The 15,592-nt window shown below is 45.0% G+C and overlaps 1 protein-coding gene across 1 annotated transcript in view; it reads left to right on the plus strand.

Moving 5' to 3' along the window:
• Positions 1–15,592, plus strand: part of nhsl1b (NHS-like 1b) — a 103,361-nt gene that overhangs the window by 83,565 nt on the left and 4,204 nt on the right. Inside the window, exons 3-7 of the mRNA XM_053336829.1 lie at positions 2,477–2,604; positions 5,149–5,353; positions 7,448–7,579; positions 9,464–12,781; positions 13,874–14,006. Of these exons, the coding sequence (XP_053192804.1) occupies positions 2,477–2,604; positions 5,149–5,353; positions 7,448–7,579; positions 9,464–12,781; positions 13,874–14,006 (3,916 nt within the window). The remainder of the gene's footprint in view (positions 1–2,476; positions 2,605–5,148; positions 5,354–7,447; positions 7,580–9,463; positions 12,782–13,873; positions 14,007–15,592) is intronic.

A 15,592-nucleotide genomic window follows, 5' to 3' on the forward strand; every position in this document is an offset into this window, starting at 1 on the left:
GTTGTAGTATATCACTTCCTGCAATATTGATGTAGGAAGGTACATAAACACCACCTGGAAGTTGGGATTAAAGCACCCCCCATCCTGTCACCACCCAGCCCCAGGGGTCCTAACTGAAAGCCAACAGGTGTCCAGTGAGAGCATCTGTGTTGTCCATTTGATTCTTGGTGTGTGTTTTAGCTCTTAAATTCCTTGTCCACTCCCAGGAATTTGAGAGTGGAGGTTAAACAGTTACAGTTTAGACATATAAGAACAGATTCAGGCCTTTTCTTTATGCATGTTTCTATAGAAATTAACTTTAGCCGATAAGAGACAACTGTTATGTTACATTTTATAATTAAGATATTATATAAGGAGGTTAAACCATGTGCAGCCTCGGCTCTCATGCACATGTTACCAGTCACAATATCCAGTGACACCAGCATGAGCATGGCATGGTACACGAGTTTTCTCTGCTGTGCAAAGTAATCAATAACCAATCAGATGACAATGTGCTTTGTCTCTGTTTTTTATGAAACACTCACATGGGTTTCAGCTCATACTGAAAGGCGAGGCGGTTGCAGGCAGCTCGCGAGTTACATTCAACATAGTTGAAATGCACCGGACAAGTTGGGTCATACAATTATTGTCATTAACCTCTAAGGATTATTCATTAGTTTTGATAATTAGGGTCCTGTTTTGTTCCACAGTAGAGCCAGAGTGAAGGTCGTGGGGACACTGTTAATCACTGTTAAGATAGACACATAACCTGAATCAAAATGAATTTAAAAAACAGTTTTATGGTTAATGGTTAATCACAGTTTACTCAGGCTCCAAATAGATGTCGTTTTATAACATATGATACACTTAAGTGAAGTGGAGCACTAAATATACACAGAACTGCCAGTTTCATTCAGTATTACACATTTACTGTAGCTTACATGCCAAGATATGTAAGATATATACATACCTGCTCACATCATCATACTATATATTTCCAAAACCTACTTTATTCTCTCTGCTTGTCTTCTCTCGTGTCACTCACTGCTGCTCTCCCATCACTTCTGCCTAGCAACAAGCAGCTCATCAGAGCTTATTTACTTTATCCGCCGTCCCCAATCACGCAACACCAATCATCTCAACAGCTCTGCTCTCCGTAATCATCCTCATTAGCATCGTGCTTCCCGAATCCCTTCTTCCACACCGCTGCCACATCATCTCATTGTTACAGTAGCTACCTTTTGCCAGCCCCTTTAGGAGCCATTAGCTGAGCGTATTATTCATTCACTGGTGTGTCTCTCCATAGAGATGGATGGTAATTAGTTGTGGAGATAGATGGCACTTAAAAGGGATCAAAAGCAGCATCTTTGAGCTGCCATGCTTGTAGTGATGTGCATGTGTGGAGCACCCATTTGTAATACACCATCACACACACACTGAATAAATGCCAAAGATGCAAGATAAATGAGCAGACAGGAGGGTTTTACATTTTTATGAATCAGGTATAATATTTACAGAAAGACGGTACATAAGAAGACACATGTATGCTTGTCATTCAGGCCAGAGAGACATGCATATATTTTGTCACGTTACAGTTATCTGCTTTATTTGGAAATAAATACATTTGCACTCACACTGTTTATTAGATTTCTTTATCCAGTAGGTTATAGAAATCGGCAAAAGCACACAAAACTCTTCAGTGTGTTTTTTGTTGAGGCTGTATTACTCAAATGTAATTAGCTATGAAAACACAAGACATAGAATTCATCAGTAGATATTTGCAGGAAAGAAAAAGAGGGATGATGTGCTAAATGCCCCCTGAGAAAAGGGGGGATGGAGGAGAGAGAGAGAGAAGGACAGTTCTGCCATCTGTGTGTGACAGACTGAAACTGATACCCCCTCCTCTGGTTACATACACACACATTTCTAAAGACAGCTCTTATCACACATTGGGGTATACACACATATATCACAACCCCATCACAGCAGGTGGTGATGCAAGGAGGTGTGAGAAGTGCTTGGCAGCATCCAACAGGGACTCTCTCTCTCTCTCTCTCTCTCTCTCTCTCTCTCTCTCTCTCTCTCTCTCTCTCTCTCTCTCTCTCTCTCTCTCTCTCTCTCTCTCTCTCTCTCTCTCTCTCTCTCTCTCTCTCTCTCTCTCTCTCTTTCTCTCTCTTTCAGCATCAAATGTGTTAAAATTGTGAGTTGAATGGTAAATATTACCATACATAATAGACATGTTTTACACCTGCAAAACAGTGAATAGTTCAGTTAAAGAAATACATTTTTGATCATATGTTTCTTTCTCCAAACTAAAAATTGTGTATCACCTTCTCCAAAAGCTGTGGTCTCAGATCTGGCTTCTCAAGATGAATTCTTCTCACATGGAGATTAGTTATCATATAGTTGCAGTCTTGAAGAGACAAAGTTTATAGCTAGTATCAACATGTCATTTTTGTTGCTAACATATTTTTCTCTCCCACTTTCTGCCCTCCAGAATGTGACAAGTTGAGGAAAGATGGTTTTCGGAGCTCCCAATACTACTCTCAGGGTCCCACCTTTTCTGACCCACTACAGTCCTCCAGCAGCCTGCAGGACGAGGAGGATGATGACAATGATAAGAAGGTACACATGCATACTCACTTCCATACATATGAACACTGCTTTTACACACACACAATCACATCCAGACACATAAAACTGTCCAGGTGCAACTACATTGTGAGACATATAAGTCTAGTGTGTATGTTAACAGCACTGGTGTGTCCTTGTGCTGATTAAGCAGCGCTGGACTAGTGTCATTCTGCCCTCCAGTGGCTGGAAATGGGAATGCATGTTTTATATCATGCCATCAGAATTTTGCACAGTAGCCATCTCTCAGCTCATGACTTTATCTTCTCATTCATACTAACAAACAAAATTAGCTGTTTTAAACCAAATTACCTAAAATGTTATATCTATTCAGTGGTCTAGTTCAGTTTTTGTTTAAAATAGTTTATTTCAACCAGATTTTTCCAGTGAATTCTTCCTCTCTTTATGGGATTATTTGTACTCTTTGCCTGGTCTGTCATCATTTTTTAGGCAGAGGTAATAAACTCTTAAAGACTCATGTTGTTATGTTGTCCTACACTTGGTGGGGCTGTTGTTTGACTAATGTCACAGAACTGCAATTTTCTAGGAGGGAGGGACATGGGGAGAGAGAAAGATGAAGAAGGAAGAGAGAGGTGGGGGTTAGGCAGAAAATGACAAAAGACAGAAACTACTAGTTATTGCTCTTTTGTCTGGCAGACAATTAGCATGAAGGTTAAATGGTTTGACAGCCAGATATGCCTCCTCTCCTCTCCTCTCCTCTCCTCTCCTCTCCTCTCCTCTCCTCTCCTCTCCTCTCCTCTCCTCTCCTCCCCTCTCCCCTGCAGTTTTTGTTTCTCAGTGACACAAACACCCACACAATAAGAGGGGTCCTAAAAGGGTCAGAGGTTCTCCCACTAATTATCAGGGTCTCTTTTGTCCCACAGAGCCCCTCAATTCCAGCCGTGATCGTTTCATTCCTGCCTCCACCCATGACCTTCATAGCGTGCTGTTGTCTTTCACTTTCCAAATTGCCGACTCCCATCTCTCGTTATCTGTCTTTCTACTTTCTGCACTCTCACCTCCTCTCTTTCTTTAACCCAGGCCAATCCCCTTCCTCTCTGCCTTTCTTCCCCCTTCCTCTCTTCTGCTATTTGTCCCCTTTCCCATCACTTCCTGTTGCCTTGAGGCCAGTGAGCCTAACTTTGCCTGACAGCAGCTTCAAAAGGAGAATCAGGGCTCCTTGTTGAACCACAATGATGCAAAGTAACAAGCCATTCTTGCTACCAAATTATCTATTACTGAGATTTTTTTTTACATCCATCCTCCTCTCCTCTCCTTTTTCTATAGCTCCCTCCTCCCAATTTATCCATCCATCCATGCATTGCCTGTACAAAAGCAACAATAGCCATCTTTTCCACTCATTCTAATGTTTTGGAATGCCAAGATGAACAGAGGTGGACATAGGGAATACTAGTGTAACATGTTTGGGATTATGGAAAACTTTTGCTGCACACTTTTCCATCTTTGTCCAACAAAAGGGTTAGGACTTTCCATCTTCTTTTTTTTTCGGCGGCAGAAAAGCTGAAGGTTATCCATATATGTACTGTAGGTATATGGAAAGTTTGAGTGATGCCGTCAAAGTGACAAGTAATAATTTTGCTTCTGGAATAAAAAAAAAAAAAATTGATTATCTGTGTTCACTGTGTTCTGGACTCAAGTGTGTATTCACATTCATTTTTAGAATTTAAGCTCATATTAATCAGACATTGACTTTTTGGACATGAGGATATTTTTAGTCATGTTTTCAACAGCATTTTGAGGTTCAATTTCAAGCCTAGATGTTGCTGTCTGTGTAGTAAAGTCTGTGCAATGATTGAGACCTCTTTGTGTGTGAAAACGGTTTAATGGTCGAATGATTCTCTCTCTTCCCCACTGTTACTCTCATGCTTTTATCCTGCCATCTCCAGCCGCTGTGTCAGTTTACACTCATACATATTTGTGTATGACTGTATTTGTGTGTGTGTGTGTGTGTGTGTGTGTGTGTTTGTTTCCATTCAGGCATGATTGATCACAAAACACATTTACAGCGCCACAAGCTTCTAAATGTCACAGTAGTGTAATAAAGTGTGTTTGTACGTGCCAATATATCCTGGGCAGTCGGTCAGTTACGGTTTTGGACAATTAAGTTCTATTGTTTTTTATGCGTTTCTATTCCCACTCACATTTTCTTCTACAATCTTTACATTTTAGCTTATTTTTAAAAATCTTTATCCATAATTTCTATGCTGTAATTCAATATGACTAAATCTTTGTTTTCTATTACGTTCCATTACCTTACTGTTTCCTGTCTTGTCACTTTTTCTTTCCCCACTGCATTCATTTCTCTTCCTTTACTGCCTCCCATCTCACTCACTTGTCTTCTTTTCCATTCTTTCATTCTGTAATCCTTGTGTCTCTTCTTCTATCTTTTTTTCTTTCTTCTCCTCTGTCCTCTACTCTCTTTCCATTCCTTTTCCTCCCTCTTTTTCTCCACTCCTGTCCCTCTGCACTTCAGGTTTTACAGCTTTTTAACTCCTTCTCTCTTTCTTTCTCATCCAGTCAACAGCTTCATCAGTGGATGATGACAAATCTCAGCTGTCTATGAGGCCCCAGACCCCACAGGGAGGCGGCAAAGAAGGGGAAGTGTCAGAGGTTGACGGACAGTTGGTATGGACCAAAACCGTGCCCCTCCCCACCCCAGAGGAGAAGATGAGGCAGACTGCCAAGGCCGTGCCCACAGACATAGTTGCCATCAACGTCACAGGTATGACCTCTTGGTAACAGCACTCCTCCAATCATTTTGTCCATTTCTCAACCACTAGACAGCCAATCTCTAGTGTCGGTAGTGGAAAACAAATATCCCACTCCTCTAGTTCCATTTCGCGTAGTGACCTAGAAAGATCAAACTATTTGAGTTGGATCTGGCCTCATACATCCACGGTGTTTATTCTCTAACATTAACTTCTCACCATCCATCACACATTTTGTTTTGTTTGTCTAAAAGGAATTTTCTGGCATTTTTGGAAATTCCCTTTAATATTGTCTTACTGAGAGTTTGATGAGCGGATCAATATCAATTTCATGAATTTAATAGACATGTTTTGGCTCAGTGTTACCAGACCGGGAGCTGGAGGAGACATTTCACCTCTACTAAAATTAGAAAAATAATCAATAATTTCAAAATTGTTACATTGACCATCTCCAACTCTCAGTGTTAGAACATATATAAGTCAAACAAGCTAAATGTCAGACTGTTCCTTTAATCATCAACCCTCTGTGACTGAGTTGATACAGACTAATCAATTACTGTATCCAGTCATCCACAGAGATAAAAACCTGTACTGTATGTGTCAGTCATGGACGTCTGCCTCCTGTCCCTCTGTGTGTTTTCTGCCTCCTTCCATCTTGCTTCTTGGAAATTGACCTTCACCTTCTTTTATGCGTGCGTGAGCGAGCGTTTGTGTGTGAAAATCGTTTGACAGCTTATCCAGGGGTCAAGGTTTTTTCAGTGACTTCATGTCAGATCACAGGGCATTTGACAGATGAACACTTGTGCACAGTAAAACCTGTCGAGGCAATTCCCTTGTTAGCATGCCACATTTTTTTTTGTTAGATGATTGTATGAAGGGGTATTGTGTATTATTTGGGTTATTTGACTAAATTTCAGTGTGATCATCTGAATTTAGCTACTGTCAGGGCCAATATAACTGTGATCCAACCGTTCTTTAGACACTAATGAGGGCTTTATGTGTTCCCACGTCACGCAAATCACTGTTGACTCCATCAGCTGTCACTTAAGATTACTGAGAAAGAGAGAGTGAAACATACACATACACACAGATCAGGGACTTTTCTGTCACTTTGAGCCGTGGTGTGATAGACACTATCTGCACTCATCAATTTCTATTTCCCTAACGCCTGCAGGCTGTCACCAGCAAGCTCGATAGCAGAAAGAGCAGTTCCTAGCGAGATATTGCAATTGAGAAGGATATTGAGAAGAATGAAGTATTTGTATGTGTGGGTGCATGTCTTTCTGTGTTTAAAAGAATGAATTTCAGTTTAAAAACAGTGTTGTTAGGACATTTCTGTGTTAGAAGGGCATTTTGGCCAGTCTTCATAAATTCAAAGGGCAATTTGAGGGCTAAGACTTGGTTGAAAGGTTAAGATTAGAATTGGGTTTACGTTCAGTTTAGGGTAAGAGTTGAGTTTAAGCATTTAGTTGTGATGGTTCAAGTTTGGGTAAGTCGTGAGGGAATGCATTGTGTCTTTATATCCTTGTCTTCACAAGGATATAAAAACAAACGTGTGTGTGTGTGGGTGCATGCTTCACCTCCTATCTGTCCTGTGCATGTGTCTTTTTTGCATGTCCTCAACACCTCAGATTTTTTTATATGCATGTTTACAATTTCTTTTATATTCAATATTGGAAATGAATACAGACCCAGATTTTCCAGCCTTTTTTGGGAGACAAGTTAAGTCTTTACAGTAGATTTTCTATTCTAAAGATTAAGCTTTTAAGAGTGAAAATGGCTGGTGAATGTTGTATTCTTTAAAGCATCTTGGCTTATAAAATAATCAGATCAAACCAAATTTCTCATGTATCTCTAGTGGTATCTAGCAAGGCAAAACATGTAAGATGTTGCTGCATCAATTGATACCACTAGAGAGAATAGAGGGGTTTTTTTTGGGAATTTGGCTGAACTGTCCTTATATCTTTCCTGCTTTGTTAACGCTGCATGTTCAGCTTGGGAAAAAACAAACAAACTTTCTTGCATGTTGATGAGTTTGTTCCTTCCACTAACTGACTACTGTTTGCCTGTGTGTCCGCCTGCCTTGCTCTCGCCCTCCCGGCTACCAGGGGCAGTGTTTGACCGACAAGCGAGTGTCCGGCGCTCCCTCATTAACACTGACACCGTGTCCCGCCGGCCCAAGAAGGTCAAACGCAGAAAGACTATATCAGGGCTGCCTGACAACTTCAACCAAGAGCTAGGTATGGATCACTGTGGGGCAATATGTTGCCCGTTACTGTCCACAGACCTGTACCAACACTCTGGACAAGCATCACTTGCTTTACTTCTGTCCTTTCTTAATCTCCGTAGATTTATTCTTTTATCAAGTATAAGCGTATACACTGAGTTGAAAATGAACTCACCAGCAGTATTGTGAGTATTGTAAGTCACATCGAGTGGGAGAAAATGACACATGCAAGTCCAAAGTGTTGGATCAAGGCCTTGCAGTCGTTCGCTGTTTGATTTCTGCACACCATGTGTCGCTTTGTTGCTCTTGTCCACCCTGTTTATCCACAGACAGGACTCGCTTATGAAATCATTGTCAGTAGTTTTTGTGATTTTAATTTCGCCCTTTCATCTAGAAAATGTCTGCCATTATAGAGTCTCGTGTTCAAATTTTTTCATGTTTAAAAATCAATGTCACACAAGAAAATTCAAGTACAGGGTTTCCATCATTAAATACGTATTGTGTCATAATCCTTTGGGGTCAACTCTCTTCAGCCCTATATCTGTGTGTTGTTTGTGTCTGTGTTTATGTGTGCCTTAATCCTGGGCCATGTTGAACATCTTAGTATGTTTCCCATCTGTGTCTTACTTTTATGAACTTGGAGCAGTTATTAGTAGATCAATAAAAAGGCTTCGTACAGTCTTCTTTTTTCTCTTGTTTGACATACAGTATATAGAATATATGACCCAAAGCCCCCTCAACATATGAGGACTGTATGACAAATATGAAGGTTCAGAGGTCTGCTACCCTGAGCTGAGTGTCAAGCGGGCAATAAGCTCACTAAGCTGACACTGCTGTGCTTTCGACACTGCATGGCTGATGTTTATTTACACGTCTGTGAGCTGTAGGATAGCTGCAGCGTTTCAGGAGAATGTCATTTCTTTGTGCGATAAGATCAGGAAGGCTGATAGGAAAAGAGCTTTAAAGTCTAGTTAGTGGCCAGCTGACGACAGCCCCTGAATGTCATGATTACTGGGCCGGGGTAATTGTCCCACTGCCTCATCCCTCCCACTCCTTGCAATAGAGCTGCCTGCGAAGTAGACCTGCAGCTTAATCTATCGCAGCAGCAGCAGCAGCCAAGCTGTCACTCCAGCTTTTAGCAAAAGGGGGGAAGAGAGTGTATGTGTGGATTCGAGATAGAGGAGAGAGAGAGAGAGAGAGAGAGAGAGAGAGAGAGAGAAAAGAAAGGACGCAAGAGTGTGTGTTTTGGGGATACAAGCATCAACAGGAGAGCCACCACAGATGGGAGACACACTAGACATCCTCTCCCGTTTTACAACCCATTCTTCAAATTGTTTGTTTACAAGCCGGTATGTTTGATGTGTGTCTTTTGTGATGTCCGCATGTTTGTGTGTCCTTGTCCCTGCCTCGGTCTGCTCATTCTGTATGATCTGTTCTGTATGATTGTGCATGACCATATCAAGATTATTTTTACGCATGCACATGTGTCTCTCTGTTTGTGTCTATGTATGTTTGTTTGTTGGCTGCTTCGTACCCCACCAGCTGCCTGTCCTCGACTCCAGGGGACTATTTGCTTTTCTATCAGCCTGAGACAGAGCTAGAATAGGAGGGAAAGCATATTAAGGAGTCTATTTCTCTTCTCTCTGTCACCCCTCATATCCTCTCCTCCTTAATGAAGAAGACCAGAAGTTATTAACGCATGAGACAAGGTTACAGCAAATCAAATTAATTAGCTTCCCTGTGACCACAGTTTATCTGACAGTCCAGCTGGAATAGCAGAAGGCTTTGTGGCTCAAGAAGTTAAAGAGAGGAAAATGACAGGTAGCAGAGCAGGAAGAGAAAACAACAAATATTTTTATCAATCATGTATTTCATATTTTCTGTTCTCTTTTGACAGCAGCAAAAGGCCGCGGAGGAGAGCTCCGGCCGCAATCCATGTTCATCCCGGGACAGTATTCCACTTTGGGCCGAGTTGGAAGTGTCAACTCAACGCTCCGACGTTCCCAGACCAGAGACTCAGGCTGCCAGACAGAAGAAGTGAAGATTGTACCCCCGTCTATGAGAAGAATTCGGGCTCAAAGAGGACAGGGGATCGCTGCTCAGATGGCTGGCATTTCTGCTTCCTCCTCTACAGGAAGCATATCCATCTCCAGTAGTGACAGTTCTGGAATCTTGATGCTGCCACATCAGTTTAACGGAGATCCTTCCCGTTTTCACAGTCTACCCCGACAGGGTGCCAGGGTGTCTCTCAGTGCTGATCCCATCTACAGCAGCACCCCCATTAAGTCAGAGGAACAAACTACACCCCATAGGCAGATTGGAAAGCTTCAAGTTGACAATACAGTGGTGCACATGAGGAATGCCCCAAGGACAGGCACCCTGCCCAGGCCCAAGTCTCAGGAGGTGAGGGGGACGCAGTCCAGTGAGTGGGGTGGTGGTCCAGCTTGTGTGGTCTCCCCACATGCTGCTTATGCCACCTCACTCATCCCCAATGCCACCATGTCTAGCTCTTCTGAGGTCATCACCCTCAACACTTCCAGTCAGCTCTCCAACTCTCCGGTCTCAGCTTACCCCGCAGCTCGACCGCTCAGTGTAGCTTCCTCCACCAACACTGACCCCCTGAACTCCAGTCCCACACCCTTTAGCCACAGCACCTGTCCAGCCTTGGCCACCTCCACCCCTACTCACATACCACAGGATGGTCGCCTGAATGCAGGAGGACCTGCCAGCGAGTCAGGGCATTCAGACAGCAGCGCACACAGTCACAGAACCTTGGCCCCCACACCACCATCCTGTGTGACAGAAGAGCAGTGGATCTACGACACACCAGAAAACGTGGTTGCCCAGCACCGCACTCTGACCTCCAGCTGTTCCACTCCTATAAACCAGCTGTACAGCAGCCTGGAGCTGTCCTCCAGGACCACTACTGACTCCAGCTCCGTCTATTCCCAGGACAATGACGGATATTACACCTCCATGCATGTGGACTCAGGCCTTCGCTCACGCACCCATGGCAGTGGGCACGGGGCAGCAGCTGGACGGGCGACCAGACACAGCATGTACGAGTGCCGTGAGATGGCCAATCAGGAAGACTCTGGAAGCTTGTACAGTGACCGCTCTCTATCCCGTAGCATCTCCCTCCGCAAGTCCAAGAAGCCTCCGCTGCCCCCAGCCCGTACAGACTCTCTCAAACGCAAGCCTGGTGCAAAAAAGCCCCTTGGAGGTGTCAGCGCCATCAGCGGGCCAAATGGCGCTATGCTTAATGAGACTCTTATTGCCAGCTTGCAGCAGAGCCTACAAATGGGACTCAGAGGAGGGAAAGGATGCGGCTCTCCCTCTTCACCCTCCCACAGCCCCAGTAGTGACTATGATGACCCTTGGGTGCTACGGCCACGAAGTCAGAGTAGCGTTAGTGCAGGTAGCTCTGCAGCATCGCTAGTAGCTAACACAAACTGTGGCGGTGTGTCTAATGTATACTCACTATGCCACGTGACGCCTGCTCACAGTGACACCAGCAGCTTGCGTTCCGACTACGCCGATTCCTGGGGATACTATATGGACTACCCTCGTAACCATGGAGACCAGAGGCCACAGACTCCTCTGGCCCATGCCACAGATAACATGTCAGCCGGGCCTCACCCAGGAGAACTACAGAACGGAGGTGAGATTCACAGCAACAGCCAGGGCCCTGGAGCTCCAGGCCAGGAGGGTGGGTTGGCAGTGAAACCCAAAACATCCACCTCCTCCCCTGACAGGGTGCACAGACTGACTTCCCCATCTAGTGGCTACTCCAGCCAGTCCAACACCCCAACAGCTGGAACCCCAGTACCCTCACTCATCAGGTCCATGTCTCCCTCCGGCAGCCGGCCCAAGCCTAAAGTACCTGAGAGGAAGTCCTCTCTCCTTTCCTCTGTTTCCATGTCCTCCTCTTCCACTTCTCTTTCTTCCAACACCTCTGACTCAGTTAAGAGTTCTGGGCCTCCTCCCCCACCACCTCCACCCCTTCCACCTCTTCCCCTTTCCTCATCCTCAGCTCCAAACACCCCTCTCAGCCCTCCTCCACCCTTCCCTCCCCCTCTACCTCCAAATTCAGGTTCCCCAACTCCTCCGCCAGCTCCACTATTACCAAACACTCCACAGGGTCCAACTCTGAGCCCTCCACCTGCTTGCTCCACCTCCCCAGAATTCCCTCCTCCTCCATCCCCTGAAACACTAATCCACACCAGTTTGTCTTTCAATGGGAGCTTCAGTCCTCCCCCTCCGCCTCCCCCTCCTGTTCCCACAACGGGTCCCCCTCCACCTCCTCCATTGCCTACTTTTATCCCACCTTCTTCCTCCCCATCTGTTGTGAAAGTGAAGGATGCTCCTAAACCTGCTGTTCCCAACAGTCCCACAAAGTCATCTAAGCCCCTCATCACTCCCTTTGCGCTGCAGAGTGTTCAGCTCCGCTCAGTCAAGCAGCCAGAAAAGGAGATCAATGGCAAAACGGACCACACCAAAGCTGAGGAACCAAGGGTGAACCTCATCAAGGGTCTAAAGCCCCAGACCCTGGGCAAGTCTGACTCCCAGGAACATCCCACCATATTAACCCCACTGAATTTCTCTCCAGAAGATTCACGTAATTCCTCACCGTCACCTGTATCAAAGCTCCTAGAAGAGTTGTCATTAGACTGCAGTATCACAGACGACACACCAGACTGTGCTGTCTACAATGGAATAACTGAGGATGAGAGTTGCATTCTTTTAAATGGGAAAGAAAAAGAAGAATTGCAGACGCCACCACAGAGCTCCCAAAGCTCCCCTGTCAAACAGAAGCCCCCAGTAGTCTCCAAGAAACCTCTCTTCTTTGTCCCACCTGTTAGCCCCCAACCAACAATCAAAGAACTGTTTCTATCTCAGCATGAAGATACAAACAGCCTGTCCAGAACAGAAGACCAAATAGATGCCCCGCTAATCCAAGTAAAGGGAGAAGAGAAAGAGAGGAAAAGTGAGCAACAGGAGGTGGAGAAGGATGAGGAAACTTTAGCAGAGAGCAGTATATCATCCACAGAAAACCAGGAAGGGTCCTACATCTCTGCCTCTGCCAGCCAGAACGCAAGCCTTGACCACGAGCTGCGTACAAATGGAGATGATCATGAAGAGGAAGAGGAAGAAGAGGACGGAGATGGAACGAGTAGCACGACTGGATCCATCAGCTCCAGGGAGGATGACACAGGTGAGTTATTTTAAGATGATTTGAATTTATTTATCCTCAGTTCAGAAGTAGAAATACATAGCCTTTGTGGTGAGTGAACAGTTTGAGTCAGTCACCATCATTTACCTATAACTTGAGCCCATTACCATAATCCTGTTTGGTTAGTAGCTGTGTGGCCGGCTCCTCAGGCAGCTGTGAAATTAATTTTGCCCTCCAAAGCAAAGGAGCAACACTTGAAACCACAAGCTTTAGAGGTCTGAAAACTGTGGAAAATAGCGCAGGAGAAAGGCCTTATCACTGGGACAGCAGTGCTGCATCCTCCCCGACTGTCTCTTCTACCCGTCCTTCTATATTTCATATGAGAAGAGGTCTTGTGGATGCTGTCCCATCACTTCTTTCTCCACTGCTATTTTCCTACACACCTCATCCTCCACTGTACTCGACTCCTCTCTGCCATCCATCCTTATTTCCAAATATCAATTTTTGCCTCTCTCTGTTTTTTCTTCTTCTTTTCTCTCATCCTCAGTCTGTCCTACTCAGCCCCCCCCCCTACTCTAACTCTCTCTCTTTCTCTCTCTCTCTCTCTCTCTCTCTCTCTCTCTGTCCTGCTCCCTATCTCTCCCTCCTTCTCTCTCGGAGGTAAGTGAGAGGGGGGCGGGGGGGGGGGGGGGCAGCAAGTGTCCCAAGGGAGATGCTTTTCGAGGTTGGAGGGAGAGGGGGGAGGGGCTCCATCCCATCAGAGGGGAGGGGAGCAGAACTGGTAAGGGGATGAAGGGGGAGGATGGGGGAGAGAGAGTGTAAAGTGAGACAGCCTGCAGCGGCTCAGGCAGTCGGAGCGCAGACGTGAGTGAGGAGGGTTGTGAGAAAGAGGAGGAGGAGAAAGAAAGGCTGAACTAAAGGAGAAGAAAGAAAAGGAGAGGAAAGCCAGAGACAGAAAGAGGATGTAAGAAGACAGTCCGGCACCTCCTCTATATCACTTCATATTTCATAGACAGCCAGGTTAAAGTGATGGGATGAAGTCCACATGAGTGTGCGCATGTTGTGCAGAGTTAATCTGAAGTGTGTGGAAGCTCCTGTAATTGTGTAAGTTCTAAATATTTAGTTTTTTCTCAGGTGACGTGTTCGACTCCAGTACGGTTGAATCGTCTCCGGCCCCATCTGCCAACGGGGCCTCACGGGAGATCATGGTGACCCCGACTCCCACACGGACCCGAACCACTGAGGACCTCTTTGCCGCCATTCACAGGTACCGTGATGTGCACCTCTGTCTTTTACACCTCTTGTCACTCATTTATCTACTACCACTCCAACCCTTTTTACTCCTCACTTGATGCTCAATATAGTTAGTTCCAATGTCTGGTTTATTTTTCCTTTCTCCATTTGTTTATTACCCCCCCCCCCCCCCCATCCTTCTCTATATCCGTGTAAGCATCTCATTCCCTCTTTCTTACATCCTCATAAAACCACAACGTATCACCCTGAACTCTAATCTCCTTCCTCCCCCTTCACCCTTCAACACATGATTTCTCTTTTTTCATCTCCATCCCCCCCTACTCTCATCATCCTCTCCTCCTCCTCCTCTTCCTGCCCTTTCTACCTCTCAGTCATAACTTTACCCAACGCTGTCCCATCTGAAAGCATCTGTCAAATAGCTCCTCTTCCAGAGTCTCCCAGCTCTGGAGAGAGAGTTGCTTTTTCTGGTCCTGGTCGGTGAAAGAGGCGACAATTCAGGAAGCAACACGAGTCAGTGATAAGATGTTTACCAAGGCATCTGTGTTAACGTAGTCACATTAGCGTTGCTCGTTCTCAGCAGGGAAAAAAAACGACTGTGGCTTCATTCATTATTTAACTACTCGACACCCTCTGGTCCTAATCTAGGTTAGAGGCCACCGGAGAGAGTGGCTTGTGCTTTTTTTTCTCCCTGTGTCTCCATCTCCGTCTCTCTCTCTCTCTCTGCTCCTTTGGACTGCAGTCTCTGACATATATTGCATACGTGCAGCCGCGCTTCAAAGGGAGAACGCACATAAATTTCACATGCAGCCCGCCAGTTTGTGTTTCACGGTCACGTGCAGCGGCAGTCGGGAGTTCTCTTGAGCATCACAGGATTTCATTTCACGGGATTTTATTTCTGCCGGCTACAAAGCGTCGATGTATTTATGGTGCACGTATGCGCTCGTCACGTGTACGCGTGCAATTTATTGTGCAGTTTAATTAGACATGAAGAAGATCGTGTAACAGAAGACAGAGCTCTGTTTGTTTACCATTTGCCTCACTGCTCTCCTCCTCCATTGCACCTCTCCACCACAGAACAGAGAATAACTTACAGATTTTTGAGAAGTGGGAAGTGATGATGGACTCCTGGCTGTGCTGTAAACCTCAGTTTATAATGGTGTACACCGAGTTACATTGTAAAAAGTGAAATCATTTCTGTCATTTAAGTTAAGTTAAAATCAACTTAACAATTAAGAAACATTTGTCCTTTAAGAAAATAGTATTTGATATGTCAGGACATGGATTCCAAGTAATGTTCTCACATTGACGCTGTCCACTTACATCTTCACCTCTCTTACGTTTCTTCTCCCCTTTACACATGTCCAATACCTTTGTGTTTTACTCTGTCATTTACTTTCCACATCCTGTGTCTTCTCTCTCTCTCTCCCTCTCTCTCTCTCTCTCTCTCTCTCTCTCTCTCTCTCTCTCTCTCTCTCTCTCTCTCTCTCTCTCTCTCTCTCTCTCTCTCTCTCTCTCTCTCTCTCTCTCTCTCTCTCTCTCTCTCTCTCTCTCTCTCTCTCTCTCTCTCTCTCTCTCTCTCTCTCTCTCTATGGGAAAACA

The sequence above is a fragment of the Scomber japonicus genome, chromosome 17, assembly GCF_027409825.1.
Source record: "Scomber japonicus isolate fScoJap1 chromosome 17, fScoJap1.pri, whole genome shotgun sequence".
NCBI classification, from domain to species: Eukaryota; Metazoa; Chordata; class Actinopteri; order Scombriformes; family Scombridae; genus Scomber; species Scomber japonicus.